Here is a 23,473-nt window from a genome sequence, read left to right as displayed (position 1 = left end):
ATTCTGCATGATGTTTTCGTAAATGGAAAATCAGAGCCCTTGTAAATTCAGTAGAACTTTACATACATAGAGGTGATCAGTATTTTCAGTCTGATTTTGGGAATGAAACTTGTTTAATATACACTTACTCTCGACAGTTTCATCACTTGTCTTTTAATTTTCTCAAAGTTATTGACAGTCTTTAGAATTTGGGAGTCCTTAAGCTAAAATCACAGCCCATGACTAAAGTATGACATGTAAGTTGACATAATAGAATCACTTTTTGGGTACTGTATTTTCATCTCTACCTGTAATATTTTTTCCTCTCTAAAGCATTTTTCACATAGTGTTTAAAAACTGTCTTCAATGACAATATTATTTCTTTAAGTCTCCTGAAAACAATGTATCCCTTCACTTTTTCACATTTGGTGCAAAGCAAATAAGGGGAAGGAGGTTTTTAGATGATTTGGCATCATTTGTACTACATTATCGTTTTTTAAAGCATACTACTTTACTATAATTAATCTGTAATAATAATTATCAGAGTAAAATGAAAAGGTGCTATTTTTGACAATATTTCTACTCATAGTTCTTAAATTTAATATGCATATTAGAAATGCTTTATTGTACTTCTGAAAAAAATAATAATCTGAAATAACTTATCTGCAAATTAGTACTTTAACTTCTGGGAAGAGATACGATTATTCTGATGTATTGGCAAGATATAACAATTTATATCTAAATATTTATTATTAAGACAATAGTTTAAAACTTTGCTGTATTTGTGGAAGTCTTCTCTGAGTATTATATTGGAAATAGTCTAGTACTAAAAAAGAATTTAAATTTATAGTGTTATCTAAAAAAAAGTATCAAATTAAGACTCTAAAAGAAATGCTTTCAATTAAGGTATTTAGAAAAAAAAATTCTCACAACTTTTTATTTTTAGAATCCCCTTGAAAATGTCCCTGGCAATCTTTCTCCTATAAAAGACCCTGACAGACTTCTTCAGGATGTTGATATTAATCGTCTACGAGCAGTTGTTTTTCGTGATGTGGTGAGTAATATGTACTGTAGTTCTCTCTTCTGCAAAATCGTTAGTTACATTTGAAAGAGGTTTTTATTGTACCAAAAGTAATAACATCTTCTTGTGCCACACTTCATATAATACCTGGAAAGCCATCTGCTCATGGCTTTGTAGCTCCTGACCACTTTCTGCACTTTAAATTCATATTGATAAGCTATTTGAGATTAGTAGATAACAGTAGATAAGTGTGCTTTACAGTCAAACTTCATCTAAACCAAATAATCATAACCAGAAAAAATATTGACTGAAAGTGTATTACTAATAGTGTCTGTTATTTGTCCAGCTGAAGTGGAGGAAGAATTATTATACCTATTGCAGAACTACAGCAAATCAGTTTATAATGTCAATTTTTACTTCTGCTAAATATAAGTATATAAGCGTACAAATATATATGTTAAAATTTTTGTTCAAGTTTATCTGCAGCTTATCTAAGCACAAGACCATGATGCAATATGGGTTTTTTTGAAAGCATTACAATAGGAATTATTTTTTATGTGTATGTGTATTTGTGTGTTTGCATGTGCACACACACACACACACACACATGCATATACACACACATAAAAAAGTAATTTGTATTGTACTGCTTTATATATATATATATATACATATATATATACACACACTATATATGCAAATAACACTTTAAGATTAGACTCTTCAGCCTAAGCTTAAGTGAAATTAAGTAAAAGCTGAAGTTGGGAATCATTTAAGTCAGAAGAAATTACAGTTTGTGACAAGGAGAATTTATCTGTCAGGATGACCTGATCAGAACAGAGAGAGAAATAGTGAAAACATCATTTCTGATGCTTCTATGAAAGAACTTAATGAGAGGATTTCCAATCATTTTAAAGAGTTATAATGACATGCAGCCAAATTAAACAGCAGCCAGAGGAACATAGAAAGCAAGCACTGGATTTGTAGTAGAAAATGTGTACTTGTGGCAGTAAGACAATGCAAAACCACTATACAAGTAAATAGATATTAAAGGCTTAATTATTACCATACTAGTTTTTATGTTATAATAAAAAATACATTTTAGATGAATTGCAGTAACTTAAATACAATCCAAACCACATCTAAGCATAGATAAAACAAATATTTGCCACAGAACAACAAGACTGTATGGGATGGGAGGAAAAGAAGACAGCAAAGGTGCTTTGGTCTCGTATTTACTTTACTTATATCAGACCCCTTGAAAAGTAGGGTTGCTGCTGTGGATCCAGCTGAAGAAGTCACTATGTATGAGCTGGTATGTACTGCTAGAAGAAAAATAATGGTTGTAGCCTTCCTGCCTCCATGTTACCAGAACACACATGCCTGCTGATTTACCCAATGTTAGCTGAAACAGCATCAGCAAGCCTGGTTTGTATACACTATCCTATAGCCTCCTGAGGCAGGAGCTTTGGGATTCTTGTTGCTGGGGCAGCAAAAGTAATTGTCTTCACTGCTGAGAAGACTCAAATATGCTCTCATATAAGAGCACAATGAGGCCCCTACTCTGAAAAGCCCATTGCCTTCACAGTCCCAGAGATGTGTGTAATTGTCAAATTGCCTGAGAGATTCTATTCTTAATATGACCACTTTGTATATTGCGTATGGGTATGTTGCATACATGCTATATGCATAATACTCCACTGAAAATGCATTAAATCTTTTATGTAATCCATTTGCTATTGTGTTAATGAATATAACATCTCAAAAAGTTTTTATAAAATTTTATGATAAATCTGTGTGAAAATTCTATGCAAATGTCCGATATTATAGGTCTGTTCCTTTTTTTCTAACACAGGATGATAGCAAACAGGCTCAGTTCTTAGCTTTGGCAGTAGTATACTTTATTTCTGTTCTGATGGTCTCCAAATACCGAGATATACTAGAACCTCAGCGAGAGACTGCAAGATCTGGAAGCCAGGCAGGTAGAAATATCAGACAAGAAATAAATTCACCAACAAGTACAGGTACAACTGTTTTCTTCAAATGTTATTTTTTATTTTGATATGTAGAAGTTTTTTATAACTGTAATTATTTAATACAAAATATTTTTTATGAACAACTTAATATTCTAACAGGAAATAACTTACTACTTTGTTTCTCTAAAATCATTTGACTCTGACATACGTTGAGAGATTCCAGTTAGTCTGTGTATCTGCTTATTGGGTTTAACTAATTTTCATTTGCTTATTATGTTTCTTATGCTTTCATTTTTTTAATTTTTATAGGATTGAAAAGAAACAGGGTGCTCAGTGGAGTTAAAGTTGTGAAGTACATGATAGTTGATGAGCACGAGTTCATAAATCTATTAGTTGTTAGTTAGGGCAGATATCTTTAATTCTATACCATGTGAAATGTATAAGTGGCTAACACAAATTTTTGCCCACATGAACTCCTTTTGTTTGAATAAGGACGTTTGTGAAAGGGTAGTAGTAGAGGACTGTACTTCCTTGAGGTCCTTCTGTGTTGGCATCTGCATTTAAAAGCCTATGGAAACAGTATAATAAAAAGGAAGATTTCTGTTGCCTTCTTTGACTAATCTGTGATTTTTACTGTTGTGGTTGTTGTTATTATTATTATTTACTAAAAATGTTTTTCAACCTGAGAGGGAGGGAGACTGTTAGTTGAAGAACCTGTCAGAAATTAGGGATCTAAATTCTTCCCCAGTTTGTTTCAAATATTTTATATTGGCAATTCCATAGATTTTTCAAGTCCCATTGTGTTGTTTATAACTACACCTTCTGTGTTAAAAGAGGTGGAAAGCTGAAAACAGTAGCTACATCTCTTCATGATGCTCTTCATTTACATTTTCTTCTAATACTGAATTTGAATTAATTTCTTCATTTCTGGAGTTGCTAATTTTCATTCTTCATAGATTGTGTCTTCCAATTTGTGTCATATTTACGTATAGTTATCTACAGTACATTTACATTATTTTTTGATTCAGCATTGTGTTTTAATTTACTTCTTACGCACTATTTTCAATGTCCATGTGCTTATGGACTTTCCATTTTAAATAAAGCTATATAAACATAGGCAATTATGAACAATCAAAATTTGATGTGCCTTCTGGTTATAGATTATGGTTCTGCAGTAGAAGACTGCTAGTTTCAGTGAAATGCACCCATGATTGTCTTGTGTGTATATTTCTGTGTCTTTTTTTCCCCCCGTGAATGTTGCTCTTGCAGTACCCAGCTAATAGGTATGCTGTTTCCTATCTCTTGATACAGAACTTGTTTTCTTCCTTCAGAAATGCATTTTTGTTGATAATACCATATTTGCATGTTTCAATGAGATAGGACTTCTGTCATGGATCCACAGTGGACCAGGCCACACATGATTACTAGCTGGCTCACATTTGATTCCATGATTTTCTCCACAGTTGTGGTCATACCATCTATCCCTCACCCAAGTTTGAACCATGGATTCCTTGCCAAGTTAATTCCTGAGCAGAGCTTTACCCACTCATTTTACAAAGGTAATATTAACATCATCTCCTAACCTGTTTGGGTGTTCTTATTTAATGTGATGTAATTCAAGAACTAATGGTGATGTAATTGTTGAAAAATAAGTAGACGCCTCAGGTTACATGGAGATCAGACCTGATGATACCTTTAAAACTTTAACTTCCTAGCTACATTTCTCTACAAAATCTCTTTCCCACTTTTACTACCATTTACTAACTTTATGTATACGAAATAAAAAATAGAGCAGTAAGGAGGAGGGAATGGGTGTTGAGAATTTTAAATGCTTTTGGTCTGAGGTTATTCTGCTACAGTATTAGATCCATAAAAATAAAATCAGGCCTATTCTAGAAACATTACATACCAAATGAAATATATAGTACTTTTGTAATATTCCCTTTCCCCATACTTTTTCCCGTTATTCTTTTTTTCCTTCCTTTCTTGCTTTTTTCTTGCCTTCGTGATGGTATGTAAACCTTTTATATTGTATGTACTGTGAATTATTTTATGCCTGTTAGTTAATGTGCTGTGCTGTGCTTTTCTTGAAAGAGGCTATTTTTGTGACCAGAGAAACTATTACATGTTATGAGTCTGTTTTCTTGTTGCTGTTTTTAGCAGACACTATCTAAGGAATGTGTTTTCCAGATGTCATTATGTTAAAATGAAAGGGATACCTGAATGTAACTTTAGCCAAGTTTGCATGTACATTTCCTCATTTATTTGCAAGTGCCATACTGGGAATACAGAAATGTCATAGAGGTTAAAAAAAAACTTAATCATATGAAAATGTTCTTTATATCATTTTGAAAAATCTCAATGAGTGAAAAGACTAATTAAAAAATGTAAGAAGAGATTTAAAATTGTAACCTCCTGTTTATAATGAACAGAAGTAGTGGACTGCCTACTTTATGAAAAATGCAACTTTTATTTATCATACACTATTCTCAGAGTTTTATATTAAACTTTTCATTAGGTCAGTTTAAAAATCATTGTTTTAAGCTGGCATTTCCTAAATTTAGTTTTGTGTGTGTGTTTTGTCTGTATGTTTGTATAATTAGAAAATGTTTTAAGCTCTAACAACTAATAAGCAAGGACGTAACATTTTTACCATGGACTATTGTCCGCCATCCAAAGAAGACAAGTTTTTATTTTGTATCATTCAATTTATGTGGTTGCTGACTCAATTTGCTGCTGTGGTATTCTCTGTTGTGACATATTAGTATATAATTGATTTAATCCATTGTTGATTAAAAGGAAAAAAAGAAAATAATCATTTGCTGCTAGTTCAGCAGAGTAGAGTAAAAACTTAACTGTACCTAAAACTTAATTGACTCTTGTTTTCTCATCTTTTTTTGCGTTTAGAACACCTTTTGTGTATCCTGCAATAGGATATTTTATTTTTAACCAGCTATGCTGAAAATTGGAATTGATTACAATACCTCAAAACACAGAGTGATTTAAAGATATTTAACTTTTTATTATATTGTGTGCAATAAAAGGAAATTATGCAACATAAATGAGATTATATTGGTGTTTGTATGAAGCGCGACCCTTGAAACAATGGCTAGCAAAAGGGGAAAATGTAACAGATAGTGAGGTTTTTTTTAAATCCATGTATAGTATTTGTAATAAAATACACAACAAAAGCAGAAAAAAGTCTAAAAGACAATGGAGGTAGACATACACATTCATCACAATATTTCAGACAAAGCATTTTCTGTAATAATGTGTCCTCTGTGCTATAGTCTATAGTATTTACTCTGACTAGAGATCAAGTAAAATATAGCTTTTTTTTGTTGTTTAACTTAGTTGAATAGAACTATAGTAAAAGTGTGGGCAAGATACAAAAGGAAGGTATTTTCCCTTTAGAAAAATAATATCCAATAAAAGACATGTTATCTGTTTCTAGTTATTTTACTTTTTGAAAAACACCATATCCTTAAAGATTCTAAATCTGTAAGGTCTCAATCTCTTACTCCTAACTCAGCTTCATCCATCACAGAAGAAAAAAGTTTCTGCTTTTTAAATTTTGAAGCCAGTTTTTCAGTTTTGAACAACATCACCAGGAATTAAAATTAAAAAAAAAAATCAAAACCAAAAAAAATTGCCAGCAGTGTTAGAAGAGACTAAAAGTCTCAAACTATTTTATCATTTAAGGAATTTTTGGTTCTGGTGGCTTAGTCAATCGGTTTCGTTTAGTGATCTGGCTTGCTTTCAGATGTTGGCAGCAAACATGTAAAGTTCAAGTATTATTTTATACTTTGAGATATTTTAACATATTACAGAGTGATTTAATTTGGCATTTAAAAGTAAATACATTTTTTAAAAGAAAATTCTATTTAGTAAAAATATAGCTAGAAATTCTGTTCTTTTATAGAAATAAAACCCGTATATTTTATTCACTCTGCATGACACTAATTGGATCTATAAGAACATTCCTTATGAGTGCAATTCAGTATAGGAGATTGTATCATTATTGCTAGAATTGTTCAAGGGTTCTTTGGGATAGATGTCTACAGATTAAGGGAGAGGGATTGGCTGATTAAGAGAAATCCATTTCTGATGGATAGAATCTAATTGGCCATTTGTGAGGGGAAGGGGGGAAGGGTAAGATTGGGGGCGAGTATATTACTGATATTTAAAATTAGTATGATACTGAATTTTCTAGACATATTTTTTTAAACACTTGACATTATCCTTAGTTTAAATATATTTAAGTTGAGTGAGACCCTGCTTGTCTCAGATACTTTTCAGTACATGACTGGTGAGTTTCTTGTGAATACTTACTGCTAGTGTTAAGTGCAGGTTCCTGGAATTCTGAACATCATTCTGCTTAATGTGAAACTTTTATGTATTTAAATAAAAGACTTCAGAGTGTGCTTTGCAGGGAAACATATACCACCTTTAACTATATAATGTTTCTATATTATATTTTTTTGCTATTAATCAGATATTGTTCACAAGCTGTAAATTATTTTATAGTGATAAAAGGTTAAAAGATGCATCCAAGAAGAGGAAAAAAATAAAATAATGTTGTCCATAACTACCATTTAGCAATAAATACTGTTCAATTTGTTATAATAATATGAAGCCGTTCCATGCTATTCCTGATGAGTGCCCATCAATGAAGAGCAATTATGATTCAAATCTTGACAGTTCAGCAAGATGTCAGTGAAAGACACATGTTTGTATGGATACTCTGGAGAAAACTTAGTCTTGCTCATCCTTTTAAAGATAAAATGTTTGCTTAGCACTCCTCCTTGAAGTTCAGAAACAAGTAAGAGAGATCTTGGACAACAGAATGTTTTCTGAAGGACAGAACTTGACTAATTTTTAAGCACTGCCGAACTTTTCTTCATTGTGGGAAGCCAGCTCTGTGGTTACCTTGCAAAGTGGAGTTAGATGACTCTGGTTAGCTAGTCCTAAAATTATACAGTAGAATTTGAGTGTCTTCTCTGGAGTAGTTTATCATCATTGTCTTAAAGAAAAATTGCAGATTAGAATTATTCTCTTGCATCTACAGGATGTCTGAGAAACACAGACATACTACTTCTTCTCCATATTACTAAAGAGTTAGATTTGGGGGATATTGAATGGCTCAATTCTTCTGTATTTATGAATATTTCAAAATGGAGACTTTGCTAAAGAATTATTGAAATGCAAGAGCCCAGTGAATGATCTAAGAAGCTGTCTGGCCTGCAAAGCTTTTGGTTCATCAGATTTCTTTGACTGACTGTGGCAAAGATACATTCTTCAACATAATTAAAAAACTGAGGTAATAAGTATGGGAATAACATTAGAAGTATCTATTTCAGAGAGAGTTGTATACATCAGAGTTGTCATGGAAGATGGAAAGTATTCAGTACTGCTCTCACTAGCTCTGTGGCTGTTGGTATTACAGTATGACCAAAATCCCTGTACTAGTTTTCAACTTATATCTGGAAATTATCAGTTGTGTATTGTGCATTCTGAAAAATTTCTCAAAGTGTTTCTCTCTTCCGTTATCATTATTATTTTTGTGTTCCCCAGTGCAATATTAAGTGTTCTGTAATTGTTGATTTCTCTGCTTAGAACTTTTGGGGATCTTATTTAACTATAGAAACTGCTCCTGCTGAACAAGTATCTACTATAGCTCTGTCTTCAACCTAGTTTTATCATGTGAAGTCACTTCACACTTTGGTGAGGAAAAGCTCACCAATGGAAACCTCTAAGGTTTATCCAGTAGTTCACAAACACTATGATTAAGTACATTACTGGGGTAAGTACATTACCCCAACTGTGACAGGGCAAATGTGATCTAAATTTTGCGGTAACATTTTTAGATTGGCCATACTGGAATAATGCTGCTGGTGAAATCTGTAACTATATTATTTATATCAGAAATGAATACGAGTTTACATATAGACCTTAGTAATATATTCAATACAGAGGCTCTCCTGATCTTTATTTTTTAATTAATTTTTTCATATGAAAGGACTTAAAGGGCAGTTAACTAGTCACTTCTGCTCATTTGCTCGGCATTTCTCACTAAAGTTATCCACTTTTGTGAGTTGAATATATTATATGTCATTCTGATATCTATATTTGAAGAAATTGTTCTGCCTCTGCTTATGATAAATTTATACTATAATAAAAGCTATAGATTATACAGTAAAGGAGGTAAGAACCAGCAAACTGCTAGATTTCAGAACATTATAGTAAATTACTCTATATTTAAAGAACTAAAGAAGAGGTCAGCTGTTAATGAGATATGCTTACAAACTTTATGCGCTTACATTCCAAATATCCTTACACATACTTGTGTATGTACATACGTGTGTAAGTACAAGAACAATAATTAGACATAAAAATTACAACTTAACAGTTGTTATTAGCAAAATCTTTATAGAATACTCTGTCCAATTTGTTCATGTTGTGTCTTTCTTCAAGACACTATTTTACTCTTCTGGGTCACTTACTTCAGTCTGATTTTTCTTGAATTTTTTCGTAATACCAAATACAAGCCTGCTGGGAAGGACAAAAGAGAAATGCAGTGCTAAAACTTTGGAATAAGGAATTACATGGTTGTGTATTAAGAAAAAAGCTTGTGAATATGTTGCTGAATATATGAGCATCTGGTATGGCCATTATGAAAAGATGTGCAATATTCTGTTTCTAAACCATGAGGAAAAAAAGTCTTTTATGGGTTATCTGTATTTTAAGTAGAAATAAATTGACAAGTCTGAGATATTGTAGTGTCTGTAAAATTGATAACATATGTAACAATTAGGGTTATTTACTGGGAAACGCAAAGGACAGTTTATAAATTTCAGGTGGTAGTACACTAAAAATATAACAGATAATCCTGAATTCCAGCTTTTGCCAGGTTGCTTTTCTTATAACTATCCTTAAATTTCATTCCAGTTATTCTGGGTGAGGTTAATTGGATACTTGAACAAAGTGGACCTAATGATGTTACATGCCTTGTAATAAATATTCTCATCCCATCCCAAAGACAACTGTAATTTGTTACATACATGTTTATGTGGCCATATTCTTCTTTACTAGCACTACGTAGATATGGTCTGAAATCAGGAACTACAGTCCCTCTAAACAGTTTTGTAATGTCTTCAAGCTAGTGCTTGGCAAGCATTTTCCCTTTGGAGTCTCGTAAACCTAGGCAATACATATCATAGTCCCTTATTTCCTCTCTACCTGTCCAACAGTGTGCCATGAAACTAATTAGCACCTTCCTCCATCATCTCATTTGTTCTGTTGTATGCGTGCGGGTTTAGGGTTTTTTTTTTTTTTTTTTTTTTTTAACTCATGCTGGTGGGAGGGAGTGTCTTGTCTTTTTTTTTTTTTTTTTTTTTTTTTTTTTTTTTTTTAAAACCTGCTGAGTGTTTAAGCTCCCCAACAGAAAACTATTCCTGGCAGTTTGAAGGGCTAGTAAAGTCTTTTTATATACTCTTTGCCTTTCATCTTCAGCAGTAACTCCCTCAAGCAACTATGAGAAATCTTAGCAGTGTTGTATGTAACTGAGATACAATGCTAGGGCTTAACCTTTACTCTTAATTCTTGGGGATGATTTCAAGACCTTTAAAAAGCTTGGAACGGCAGATTCAGCAGGTTGAAAGTGGTCCTTGTAAGCAAGCCTACCTCTTATGGGAGGGAGACAAACTCCTTCTGTCTTATTTTGCAAGCAGATAGATGAAATTAATGTCAGAGGATGTTTAGGTCTTGAAGGAGGTATATCAAGACTCTTATAAAGCTTCTGACTTAATGGCAGATTCTGAAATGAGCGGGTCTTACCAGTTCCAAAAGCCATGGTAAGATAAAATCTCAGGGGTCAAAACATCGTAATGGTCTTTACCTTCATCCCCTTGGTCAGCAGGTGCAGCCCTTATGAATCCAATGAAAAATGCAGAAATTCTTATTTTCAGACTAGCAGCAATTGGAATAACTCGGACTTTAATGTGTTCTCAGATGATTTCTCTGGTAAATTTGAAATATTTTCTTAAAATTGGTATAAAAATACCTGTGTCATGTCTGGATGGCTGGGGAGTTGAGACCAAAACATTTAGGGCAGCTCTTTTTTTTTTTTTTTTATCGGGTAAAAGGTAGTCAGTAGGTCTTTTGAGAGTAGAAACATTGAATCAGTTGACTATGACATAGTTTCTCCTCTTAATACCATCTAGTCAGCCCTATTATTATGTAAAATTAAGTCATCTCTTTAAAATACACCTACCATTTTGAAGTGCTTTTAGTTACAGTGGTCAGGATCACTAAGAGAAATTTTCTCACTTCTGGTCATTGTTGAAGCTGTCCTTACTTAGAATGAAAGTTTATTTCTTTCAACAGTATACTGTTCACTAGAAACACTGCCTTCACATCTCCAACAGCAGAGAAGTGAAAATAATCTTTCCGGCTCTTTCACTGGCAACCTGTTAATTACGAAGAGCACAGTTGGTATTAGGCAACTAATGGAAAGACTTTTTCAGCCAAAGAATTAACATTATCATTTAAAATTCAGGAGTGTTTGCAAAAGCATTGCAAAAATGTAACTAACTGTATATCATATTCTGCAAAGAAAAGCAGTATGCAACTTACCATGATTTTTTTTTTTTTTATCAAAAATGGATTGACTTTTCATCTCTCTTGGTACCACTGTCTGTATTTTTCTCAAAACATTGTGAACAAAGTGGTGTCATAAAGCTATATGCTGTGTATGGGCTGAAAGCTATTGATTTTTTTTCTTGACAGCGCTAACTTTACTAAAATATTGCAAAAATATCTTTTTCTTCAAAGACAAGTAAAGCATCAAGGCATTCTGGTCTTACAGGTGTACAATCTTCTGGGTATTTTACATAATTTTAGGAGTTTTAACCGCGCAAAGTAGACTAGGGAACTAATTTACATTGACTCTCAAAATATCCTTTGCCTCCACAAAGTCCTGATAAAATCCCTGGCTCCACCTTCATCAGAATCTCATTGTACATATGGTTTCAATAAACTGAGTGAAATATTATAAGAAATATAGATGATAATCATGAGAATCATAAATATCAAATTCTACTGAATTTCTGCATATTGCTCAAAATTATTATATGGCTTTCCTGATGAAATACATACCACTTCTACCAACTACTTGTCAGAGGAGATGCATTTGGCACTCTTGAGCCAGTAATAAATACATCTCAATTTAATAATTACTTCCCTTCACTAGCTATTTAAGGCAGCAGAAGATAGGCTTGCACATACATTTACTGACTGATTCACTTTTGCATGCCTATAAATACATTTTAGTTCTTTAAAGTAGCATTAGTAGTTTGTACCAATTATAGATGTTTTAAAAGTTCTTTGGTTGTGCAAAGTCATACTTTGTATGAAACGGTTTAGTATAGTTTCCATCATTAATTTTTGTGGCTGGTTGATGGTAATTCAGGTGACAGATTTTTTTCTGGTTAGTTGGGCAGAAAATGTCTACCCACAAAAAACGCAGCTTTCTCACAGAGTGGGTCAGAAACATAGCTGTTAACGTAGCTGACTGCAAACTCAGCTATTTTTCTTTAAAAAAATGTAAGAAAAGAGGAAAGAAAATGTGGGCACAAAGTGGAAATCTGTAGTGTCCAATACACTGCACCTTTCTTCCTCTTTCTTCTTTTTTGGTCCACCTTTATGTCCTTTTCCCTTAGCATCTGTTCTGTTCCTTCGTTCCCCCCCCAAAAAAAAGGGGGGGAAATTCACCTAGAAAATAAATACCTTAATTCATATTGTTCTTAGTTTGTATTTATGGTTTCTTTCTAACCCAAACAGCCCTTTCTGATGCTGTTTTTGTACTCAGAAAATGAAACATATAATACAACTTTTCACTTTCTGGATTTTTTTTTTCCCTTAAAGCCTTTTGTTTGCTAATGCTGTTGTATTGTGTTAATATGTGGCATTATGTTAATGACTTGACTTGAATGATTTTAGAACTGTTGGCCTTTTATTTGGCAGCAGAGTATTAAATCAGTTTGATGTGAACATATCTTAACAAGCAATGAGTGAAAAAGGTATCTCAGAGCTGTGGTAAGGAAAGAATCAAGACATTGATTAAAGATTGAATATACAGATTAGGAGTTACATCTGCTGTAAATGGCTCTTTTAATATTCTTTCTTTGACCAAGGGAGAAGGAGCTGCCTTGCATGTCTGCCTGAATTCAGAAATGACTGGGGAAAAAAGAAACAAATGATAAAACTTATGAGGAATTTGAGCAAGTGGAAGCAATTTCCAGTGAGAAAAACAAACAAACAAACAAACAAAAAATGAGAAGACACATGGTTACAAGTGTCCAGTTGAGAAAAATGGCCGAGGACAACTCTGTCATCTACCATGCAGGCTCTTCGTCACTTCCCAATCTTCATTTCCAAACCCTAAGTTTCTCCTGCTCCATTTCCCTCCCATTTCAGAATCTATCAATTTTCCCTGTTCCAGAGTTACATCTTTCTGCCTCACAAATCCATGCTGGTTAAAGGGAAACTCCTAACCCTCTGCCTTAAATCAGCAAGAGTCTCAAGATCTTCACCCTTTCTATTGCCAACCCATCCCACAGTCTTTCATGTCTGATCTTCCCCAGATGCCGACTTGTGGCTTTCGCTCTGCTTTCACATCTGCATGCAGGCCCATTATTGGCTTTCCATGAGCCACCACAGACAATTGAATCTGTGCTTTTTCTTTACTATCCTTGCAGAAGCAAAGTGCTGGCTTTTGCTCTGGTAGAAATTTTCAAAACCTAGATAAATAGTTTGTCTAAATAATGGATAAATGCAGACTGCATTTGTAGACGAAAGCCCGATAGTGCAAGTGTTACAAACAGTAACCCTAAGTCAGGCTCTTTTTCCTCTTTTTTTTTTTTTTATTGTTTTTTTGGTTTTTTGTTTTGTTTCTGTTTTTGTTTTTTGTAATCAAATTCACAAGGAACCTTTTTAAAAGAAATAATTATAGCAGCAGATGAATTCTGCAAAATAAAAATTTGTATTACTAAGTGCCTTCAGAAATGACAGAGCCTCATGAACTCCATTAGTGGCACATAGCCAGATTTGTCCATTTTTAATGCATGGTTGTTATATAAAGCGTAATACTGGCTAGTCTGTCAGTGACTGCGAAAGAGTACAAGTTATGTTGTTGAGCCATAAGTAGGGTCCCTAGACAGGGCATTCTTACTGCAGTCTGTTACAACTTCCACACTGAAAAAGAAGTGCCGGTAGAAGAAGATACTTAGTAGATATAGAGCAGCTTGACATGTTAATGTTTCTTTTAGTGCATTCTCACTGTTGTGCTTCAGTCTCTGAGAATGTTTTCATTCCAGATTTTAAATCAACCCCTCATTCCTCTTTGATTCTGTCCTCATATTTATTTTCTTATTTCAGTATGATGTTGCTGCTTCTCATATACAAAACTATTAGAAAGATATTGCCAAGAATATTTTTTTCACTATCTCTTTATAACATGAAGCTCAGGAATTGATTAGTTTGACTGTGCCACCTATGGAGGAAGTTATTATATCACTACCTTCTTGCTTCAAATGTTTTTTTAGCCTGTGGTGTATGGATCCCTCAAAGTCTGTAAAATACTATGAAAGAGCCTGTGAAAAGCAGCTGATAAGGTTATTATCAGTAGTTTAAAACAGCTATATAGAAATCCGTGTCTACTCATAAATATTCCCATGCACATGCAAACTGAAAGTTGGCGGCACCTCCTATGTCAAGACTTTCCATTTGCAGAGGCTGACCATGACCAGGATGGCCAAGCTTTCAGATAAATTTCTTCATGGGGTGAAAACTCGTGTGTTCAACCATATTTTAAGCAATTAAAATATAATTTTCATATTTTTTTTTGCAAATTTTCATCTGTTTTTCATCTAATAAGTGATTTTAATCTATTGAAAAAGAAAAAAAAAGCAACATAAATTCCTCTCATATACTCACAATTTCTCAAAAATTTTTGTTTAGGTAAATAGAGTCTAAAAGCAGATTATTTTGTTGTCAACTTTTTGTAACAGAAAAATTATGTATATTTACCACAGATATGAAATGCATATTTATTTAGATAATAAAATTCTATCTTTTGGGTTTTGTATTTTAATTTGAGGTATTTGGAAGTACTGTGAGAACTGTTTAGGTAACTCAGTAGGTACATACACTTCATAAATCACAAGCTAACAAGATATTTTAGGGAAGGAACATGACAGATGATGTCACCAGATACACAACATGTATTAATTTAAGTCTATATTTTTCTTCTAATGTAGTAGATGAGCTCATTAGTTACAATGAGAAACAGTAAGAAACAGGCATCTGGCTTCCAACTGCCTATTTCTGACAGGGTTAAGATCACTAAGTCTAGTAATGTTTTTGCTTTGTCTACTGAAATGGCCCCATTGCTGCAGAAAACTGATGAGATTTCTTGAAAATTTACAAGCTAACTGTCAAAATGTTATAAAATAGACAGATGTAACCAGTTGTATTTTTGCTTCTGTTCATCTTTAAATTATCATTTAGCTAAGTTGCTTTGAGTATGCAGAACTTTTATAAGTGTACACATTACAGGTTTATGGTGTTTACTAAATACTGTGAATGGAGTGGTCAGTCCTGGTTCTCTATTCCTGAATTCTAAAGTTAATAGGCTACAGAAGTGCTATGACACAGTTATTGATGAAAATAGAATAAAATGTGTTGATAGGCAATGTTGTAACTAAATTGGTTGCTTTCTTTGGCCCTTGTTCAGGAATTTATAGTTTACCTAAAATAATGATGATGATAATTCAGATCCAGAAGTTTTTATAATGTATCTTTTCATATATCATTTCACAAATAGTCCTTTTCTAGTATTTTTATTTGAGAAGCAGAAATGTAATCAGTTTTATCCATTCTGAATTCATTTTCCTTTAATTTACAAAAAGTAACTTTGATATGCTAAACCCATATTCATTTGGCTTGCTTGATTTTTTGAAAAATGAGACTTAATGCATGGAATTTCGGTAGTTTGTAGAGATTGCTATTCATAGTGATAAATCAGACTAAGCTCAGTTGACTTAGTGCCTTGGCTTATAAATAAGAAGCAGTAAGAAAAGTAAAGATACAAGTCAGTTTTTTATGGAACTTAAGTGTCCTTACACTTATCTGTATGTACAATAACTTCTATTGAACTTTTATTCCAATATAATTTTAATTAATGTTATATATCAGATGTCCTGTCTAAATATATATCTACAAATACGCCAAATTTAAGTTGAAACATATCAGTCTTCCCTAATAAATAGTGCAGCTTTTCTTTTGACGATTTCTTTCATGTTTGTCTTACCATGGTAATGGATATGTATATGGTTTTATTTTAGAAATATTATTTTTTTTTTCATATATATGTAGAAGTGACATATCGGAATTGTAGCCTGGGGAAGAGAAGACTGAGGGGGGATCTTATCAATGTGTGCAAGTACCTGAAGGGAGGGTGTCAAGGGGATGGGGACAAACTCTTTTCAGTTGTCCCATGTGACAGGACAAGAGGCAATGAGCAGAAATTGAAGCACAGGAAGTTCTGCCTGACTGTGAGGGGGAATTTCTTCCCTGGGAGAGTGACGGAGCACTGGCACAGGTTGCCCAGAGAGGCTGTGGAGTCTCCTTCTCTGGAGATCTTCAAGGCCCGCCTGAATGCAACCCTGTCTACCATGCTGTAGGTGACCCTGCTTGAGCAGGGAGGTTGGACTAGATGATCTCCAGAGGTCCCTTCCAACCTTACTGATTCTATGATTCTATGCATCTGATTAGAAATGATTATTTCTAGATCCAGTAAAAATTTAATTTTCCTTTAATTTTTAACTTCAAACAATGCAGTCCTCCTGGGTATTTTATTCTCATTTGGGAACAAAGGAAGACAAGGGACCTGCTGAGTAATTAAGTTCAGTCCCTTATAGTAGAGACAGTTCATCATATAAGACAATATTTTCAAACTCTGTCATGATACTAGTTGTGATTTTTGAACTTAATACTGTGATTGGAAGGCCTTACTTCCAATTAAGGCCAGAACCTTAATTCCATATTGATGGCTGTCAGTTCCCAAACTAATTTATTTCATGGTGAGTTTACACTCAGCTTTTCTCATGCCAACGCTTCCATTTAGTCCTTTTTCTGGAGTTTGCATCCTGAAAATAAATATATAATGGCAATTATATTCCTTCTCAGTATTAACTTTGCCTAAATAAGTCAAACACTTTTTTTTTTCTGCTGGAATAGAACACTGCTAATCTCTGTAGTGACACTTCATCTTTCTCAGCTATAACTACGCATACAGTATTCCAAAACAAAACCTACCCAAGCCTTCTCTAATACCATTAATACATATTTCTGCTGGAGCTATTTCTCAGGAAAGTTTGGATTCTCATTTACCTTTTCCATAACAATGTTGTTTTCATAGTGGAGTAGTTACTCAGTGATTGATGTATTGGTCATGATCGGTCATTTCCAGTTCATGAATTCCAGTTATAATGGAAATCCATGTGTTAGTCACTGAATGCTTAGCTTTGTACTATGAAATGTAATTCACAGTTCTGTCAATAATCCTTCTGATACTCATCCTTCTCTGCATCAGTCGTACCTCCTAACTTTGTAATCAGTAAATTTCAGCAGAATGTTCCTACTTCTTTTGCTGAAATCTTTATAAAAATTTTCAACTGGGTAACTCCCATGATAGTTTCCCAGAGTCTGATGCTTTTTCTTTTGAAACCTTTTGGCAACTGCTTAGCAAGTTTCTTTTCCAACTTTTGTTAATTCTCAGTTTCTCCAGATTGCATTAATATCTTTTGTGCTATTATATTTTATTGAAATTGATTACAGTGGTCATATTTTCTTTGACCAGTAAATATTAAGAAAACTCATATTGTATATGCAGTCTTGTTTCTCTCCATTACTATTCTTTACTTGAATATCCTGAATATTCAAATAAATAAATCCTGAAATCCTGTTTTGTGTTAGTCTTGTAAAGTCCAGATCATTTCCCCCCATTGTTAAAAAGAAGAATTATGCCTAGTATTCCCCAGTCTAATATTACTATCTCAACTTACCTATTTGGCAAAAATATTTATTACCAGACCAGCAATTCTATAGACAACATCTTTCAAAACTGGGTTAAAATCCATTTTTTCTCATGTGTTCAATACATTAAAATCTGTCTTCTGGTTTACTTAAAGTATTTGCATTTCCATGACCTCATTTCCATTATTCTTACTGTCTTTAGTTTTGTGTTCAATATTGTTAACCTTAATGAAAATTGAGGTTAAATATTCAAGTACTATTTTGTCCATATTTAGATTATAATCTACTATCTCTTCACCATATACTAGACCTCTTTATTCTTTCAATATCCTCTTTACATTTATAACAGATTTTTTTTCGCTATTTTATTTACCGTACATAACAATATTGAGCTTCATTTGATTTGCAGGAATTCTCATTTGCTTTCTACTTCTGGACTTCTAACATAGCTTTCTTTGCTGATTCTTCTTGTTTTTTTGTTTTTTTTTTTTTCTTTTCAGTGCAAGCTGGGTTTTTTAGGATCAAATTAGATATTTGTTTGATTTCTTTTTTAACTATACTTAAAACAACTGAAGTAGTGATCACTTCTGAAATTTTATAATTTCAGGGAGTTTTTGCTCAAGCAGGAGAGATTACAATGCTTAATTCCCTACAGCTACACATATAATTTATACATTATTTTTTAACTAGTAAGAATCAAATTATCATTAATCTTTCAAGATATTCAAATCTTAATTTGAATAATCACAAAGTGATTACAAGTTCTTCTACAAAGTCATGGTTCCTATAACTATCACTGAGTGTTTGTCAGCTGTAGATTCCTGTCCTGGCTTCTATGCAGTTGAACTTGTTTTCTTCCCAAGCAGGTAGGATATTTTGTGAGGAGATGCAGTTCTACTTTAAGCATGGCAACAATTTTTTTGGCTGGCTCCCTAGTGATACTCAGTTAGACCCAAGAGTTCAGAAACATTGTCTTTGTATGGATGAAGTTTAAAGAAACACTAAAGCAGATGATTCAGTAGGATCATTTTGTGGATCAGATTGCTTTCACAGTGTCCTTTGTGCTGGATATAGATAGTACTAAGTAGATAAGGATTTTTTTACTTCTTGAACTGACAGATGCTGACTGCATATTATGCAGCTCCTAAATCCAGGTTCCACTTCCTGATTCACAAAATAGGGCTGATAGCTGTTTGGTAAGATGCACCTAAGGCAATTAGGAGAAAGAGAAGAAGCAAGCAGCGTCAGCATTTGTGGCTGTAAAAAGAAGAAAACTATTCCTTTTGATAGGTCATTCTACTTTGTATTTTTATAGCCTCTTTGGTTCTGCCTTTATCTGTTCACTAGCACTGTTGTATATGAATACTTTTGCAGTACCTTTAGGGGTCAAACAAGTAGTCCATATAGTTCTTTTTTATGTACACACACATACATGCATTCTTATGCGCGTGTGGTAAATATGTAGATATTTTATAGGTGATTGCTGTTACAATTGGTAATAAGCTATGTGATAGATATTAAAATTACATTGTTGAGGAATGTTTTATTTGGAATAGTTAGCAGGGCAGAAATTCATCTAAGTATATTCTAAAATATTTTCCAAGATATTTAAACTTACTACTTTATCAGAACTATCAAAAAATAAATAAAAATAAAAAAGTGGCCCTAATTTATTCACAGACCAACTAAGTTTTATAATCAAGACAAGTGACTCAATGTAAATAAGTTATTTTGGAAAAAGAAAAAAAAAAACAGTTTGAGTGAGGGCTTTTTGTCATTAAAAATAGCCAGTCTCCTGTTCTGAAAAGCATAACCAAAAGGTTGAGTATGTAAGTTATTCATTACTTCAGCTAACTTTCCCCTAAGCATACTGAATTATTTTTGTTTAATAAAGTTGTTGTGGCTGTTTCACTGAAGTAGCTAATAAAGACACACTTTTCTTGGTTACAAGATGTTGTAAGTCCGTTTCAATCTGGAAATGTTCCAAACTCAACATACTTCATTAGCCCTTCTCTATAGGCTGTGTGCTACAAGACAAATTGTGTTTATTTTATTCTTAACTTTTGCCAAAAAGAATTACAGAATTCTACCTGTTGCAGGGCAAGGGACAATCATCTGAAGAATGAACAGTAACACACTTTTTTTTTTTGTTTATATAGAAATAAATTTGGTTTAAAGATAATTATATACATGTTTGTGCAGAAATTCCTATAATATACTTTTAAATTTACTTTTTGCACACAAAGGTCTAGCAATTTCCTTTTTTTTTTTTTTGAATGTAAATTTAAGAATTGCTGACAGCAATAGCACATTAAATTTTATAAAATCCTAAAACATAAGTGATTGTGCCTTGTTTTTCCAATAGCCTCATAAATCGTACAGATATACTATGTAATTGTTAATGTGTTGTTCTAGACAATATTCTGTTATTTGATTACTGTGTAATCAACACAGTTGATTTACTGTGTAAATAACGATCTGTAATTTTTAAATGTCACTGAGCTTGCAAGTGCAACTTCGGGCTCTGTCTTACAAACGTTTACATATGCAAAATAGCTGTTGAAACTAACATTTACTTTATATGTAAAAGAAATTTCTAAATGTAACCTACTAATATTTATGGACTTTCTAATAATTTATATTCCTGTCTTATAAAACCTCATGGTTATATTTGTAAAGAAAAATTTCTAATTAAATTATAAATATTATTCATAATCTCTATTTCACTGCAGAGACACCAACTGTATTTCCAGATAATATCAAAGAAAAAGAAACACCGACACCAGCTGAAGATATTCAGTTGGAAAGCTCTATTCCTCATACAGACTCTGGAATTGGAGAAGAACAGATGCCCAGTATTTTGAATGGGACGGACTTGGAGGCGAGCACAGGCCCTGATGCTATGAGTGAGCTATTGTCCACTTTGTCTTCTGAGGTGAAGAAATCTCAGGAAAGCTTAACTGAAAGCCCCAGTGAAATATTGAAACCTGCATCATCAATATCCAGTATCAGCCAAAGTAAAGGCATCAATGTCAAGGAAATACTGAAAAGTCTTGTGGCAGCCCCTGTTGAAATTGCCGAATGTGGTCCGGATCCTATCCCTTACCCAGATCCTGCACTGAAGAGAGAAGCTCAGGCAATTCTTCCCATGCAGTTTCACTCATTTGACAGGTATATAACTGAGCTGATTACTTTATATTGATTTAATTTACAAGTTTAAGGATTTTTTAACATGCTGAATCTTCTATTAGTTTGTATGAGAATATATTAAAAAACAGCTGTATTATTTCTCCTTTTTTGTTTTACAAAAAAAAGGACCGTATAGTCCAAGTAAATCACCTTTTTTTTCTCTATTAGCAGTGAATAAAACTTTAAGCAGTACTTGGGAAATGAATCTGTTTTGAAGAAATAATATGGCAATAAAATCTTTTCTCCTTTAAAGTAACATTTTAGTGGGAAGGAAAGGTAATATCTGCTGATATAGAATAGGCTGGCTGAGCAGAAATTCAGCCAAAAAATCTTCCAAAAGGTGTAAATCTTAATTGGTCTATCATTACACTTCTTTTCTGGTGCTGAAATGCTTGAACTGTATCAGATTGTTTGCATGGTCATAGTGGAAACTAGTTTCCTTTTAGGTCTTTAAGAAGTAAATATGCTCAAAAGTGAGTGTTTAAAGATAAACTAAACATTTTCACATGAAATTCTTTGTTTCTCTTGTTAGGCTGTAACTTCCCTGCTTCTAATGAAAATAGTTTTCTCAATTATCCTGAGCATAGAAGTTGTGATAAGATGTATGATTGACAACATTTTTCCAGAAGACAGTAACTTACTTCATTCTGGACTCAACCTTAACTTGCACAAAGAGCTAACTTTTACACACGTTATCATTATTAAATTTTCCAGTTTGACATGATCCGTGCAGTTTCTTCGTTGAAATGTTAAAAACGTAAGGAATCAAGAGTCAAGTCAAAGATACATTAAAACATTTCTCAAAATTTTAGTTAAAGTTTTAGCAAAATATTAGTTCATTGTGTAGGTACAAAAGTTAAAATGCTGAAGGAAAGGAAAAAATAAAATGGCAAAACTGCTATTATGATTTATGAGAAAAGTCCACCTACCCTTATAGAAAACCTACAAAAATTGCAGAAATGTATTCATTAAGTTTTAAGAAAACACGATATATGATCAATGTTTCAGTTTGCATAAGAAAGTTTTTGTCTAGATGTGTATGCTAGTACTGAGGCTGCTTTTCTGAAATAATACAGTAAGCAATCAGATAGCATCAGTTGTAACAAGGATTGGTTTGAGAAAGGAAAAGTGAGATGTGGCTTAGAAGCAACAAATTTATCCCTTTCTAATATTTTATGTGTTATGGCCATTTCAGAGAAAGCTTGTTTAGCAGCTGTTTTACTAAGGGGATACTTTTTCATTCTTCAAGCTGCACATTGTAATTTTAGAGTGAATTCAAGGTGCCTTGAAATTTTTTTTTTCCTCTAAGGTTATGGAAATTTTCCTGTAGTATTTAGGAACCACTGCATTTCACTTCTGTTAATTCTGATTCATAGAATCATAGAATCAGTAAGGTTGGAAGGGACCTCTGGAGATCATCTAGTCCAACCTCCCTGCTCAAGCAGGGTCACCTAGAGCATGGTAGACAGGGTTGCATCCAGGCGGGCCTTGAAGATCTCCAGAGAAGGAGACTCCACAACCTCTCTGGGCAACCTGGTCCAGTGCTTCTGTCACTCTCCCAGGGAAGAAATTCCCCCTCACAGTCAGGTGGAACTTCCTGTGCTTCAATTTCTGCCCATTGCCTCTTGTCCTGTCACACGGGTCAACTGAAAAGAGTTTGTCCCCATCCCCTTGACACCCTCCCTTCAGGTACTTGTACACATTGATAAGATCAATGATCAATAAGATCAATTGATAAGATCCCCCCTCATATTACACTTCTGATAATTGCATTCCTGTAGATTTAGCAGTATAGAAATTCATACTTATGTAGAATAAAAGCACCTAACTGTAAACACCAGAAGGTTGCTTTAGTCTAACTTATTCAGCTAAATTAGTCAGTTAAGAAAAATACACCGTTCAGAGCATTATTAATTCAGAAAATACTAGGCACCTAAATTAGAACGGGCATTTTGCTTCATGAAATGTCTCTCTCTGTTGCCTTTAGAGGGAACCTAACTTCAAAGTAGTTGGAGAGAGTAGTTTTATTCTTGTATTTCTGAAGTATACTTTTGTAAGAAAGCATTTAAAACTCTAAGAAGTCTGCGATATGTTGACCATAACTTATATTTAGTGTAATCACCTACGCAGATTCTTCTTGAAACAATGTGACTGTGTGGACATTTTCAACATTGTCATAAGTAGTTGCAAACATAGAATTATGGACTTAGAG

At 33.3% G+C, this 23,473-nt stretch overlaps 1 protein-coding gene across 2 annotated transcripts in view; it reads left to right on the top strand.

Annotated features, from left to right (window-relative positions):
- Positions 1-23,473, top strand: part of NBEA (neurobeachin) — a 519,777-nt gene that overhangs the window by 194,403 nt on the left and 301,901 nt on the right. For both annotated transcript variants that reach the window (XM_062567111.1, XM_062567112.1), the window contains 4 exons: positions 926-1,033; positions 2,856-3,024; positions 4,440-4,535; positions 20,805-21,243. In XM_062567111.1, coding sequence (XP_062423095.1) covers positions 926-1,033; positions 2,856-3,024; positions 4,440-4,535; positions 20,805-21,243 — 812 coding nt within the window. The remainder of the gene's footprint in view (positions 1-925; positions 1,034-2,855; positions 3,025-4,439; positions 4,536-20,804; positions 21,244-23,473) is intronic.

The sequence above is a fragment of the Rhea pennata genome, chromosome 1, assembly GCF_028389875.1.
Source record: "Rhea pennata isolate bPtePen1 chromosome 1, bPtePen1.pri, whole genome shotgun sequence".
Classification (NCBI taxonomy): Eukaryota; Metazoa; Chordata; class Aves; order Rheiformes; family Rheidae; genus Rhea; species Rhea pennata.
Note: the sequence above shows the minus strand (reverse complement) of the source record. Positions and strands in the feature narration are given on the sequence as shown.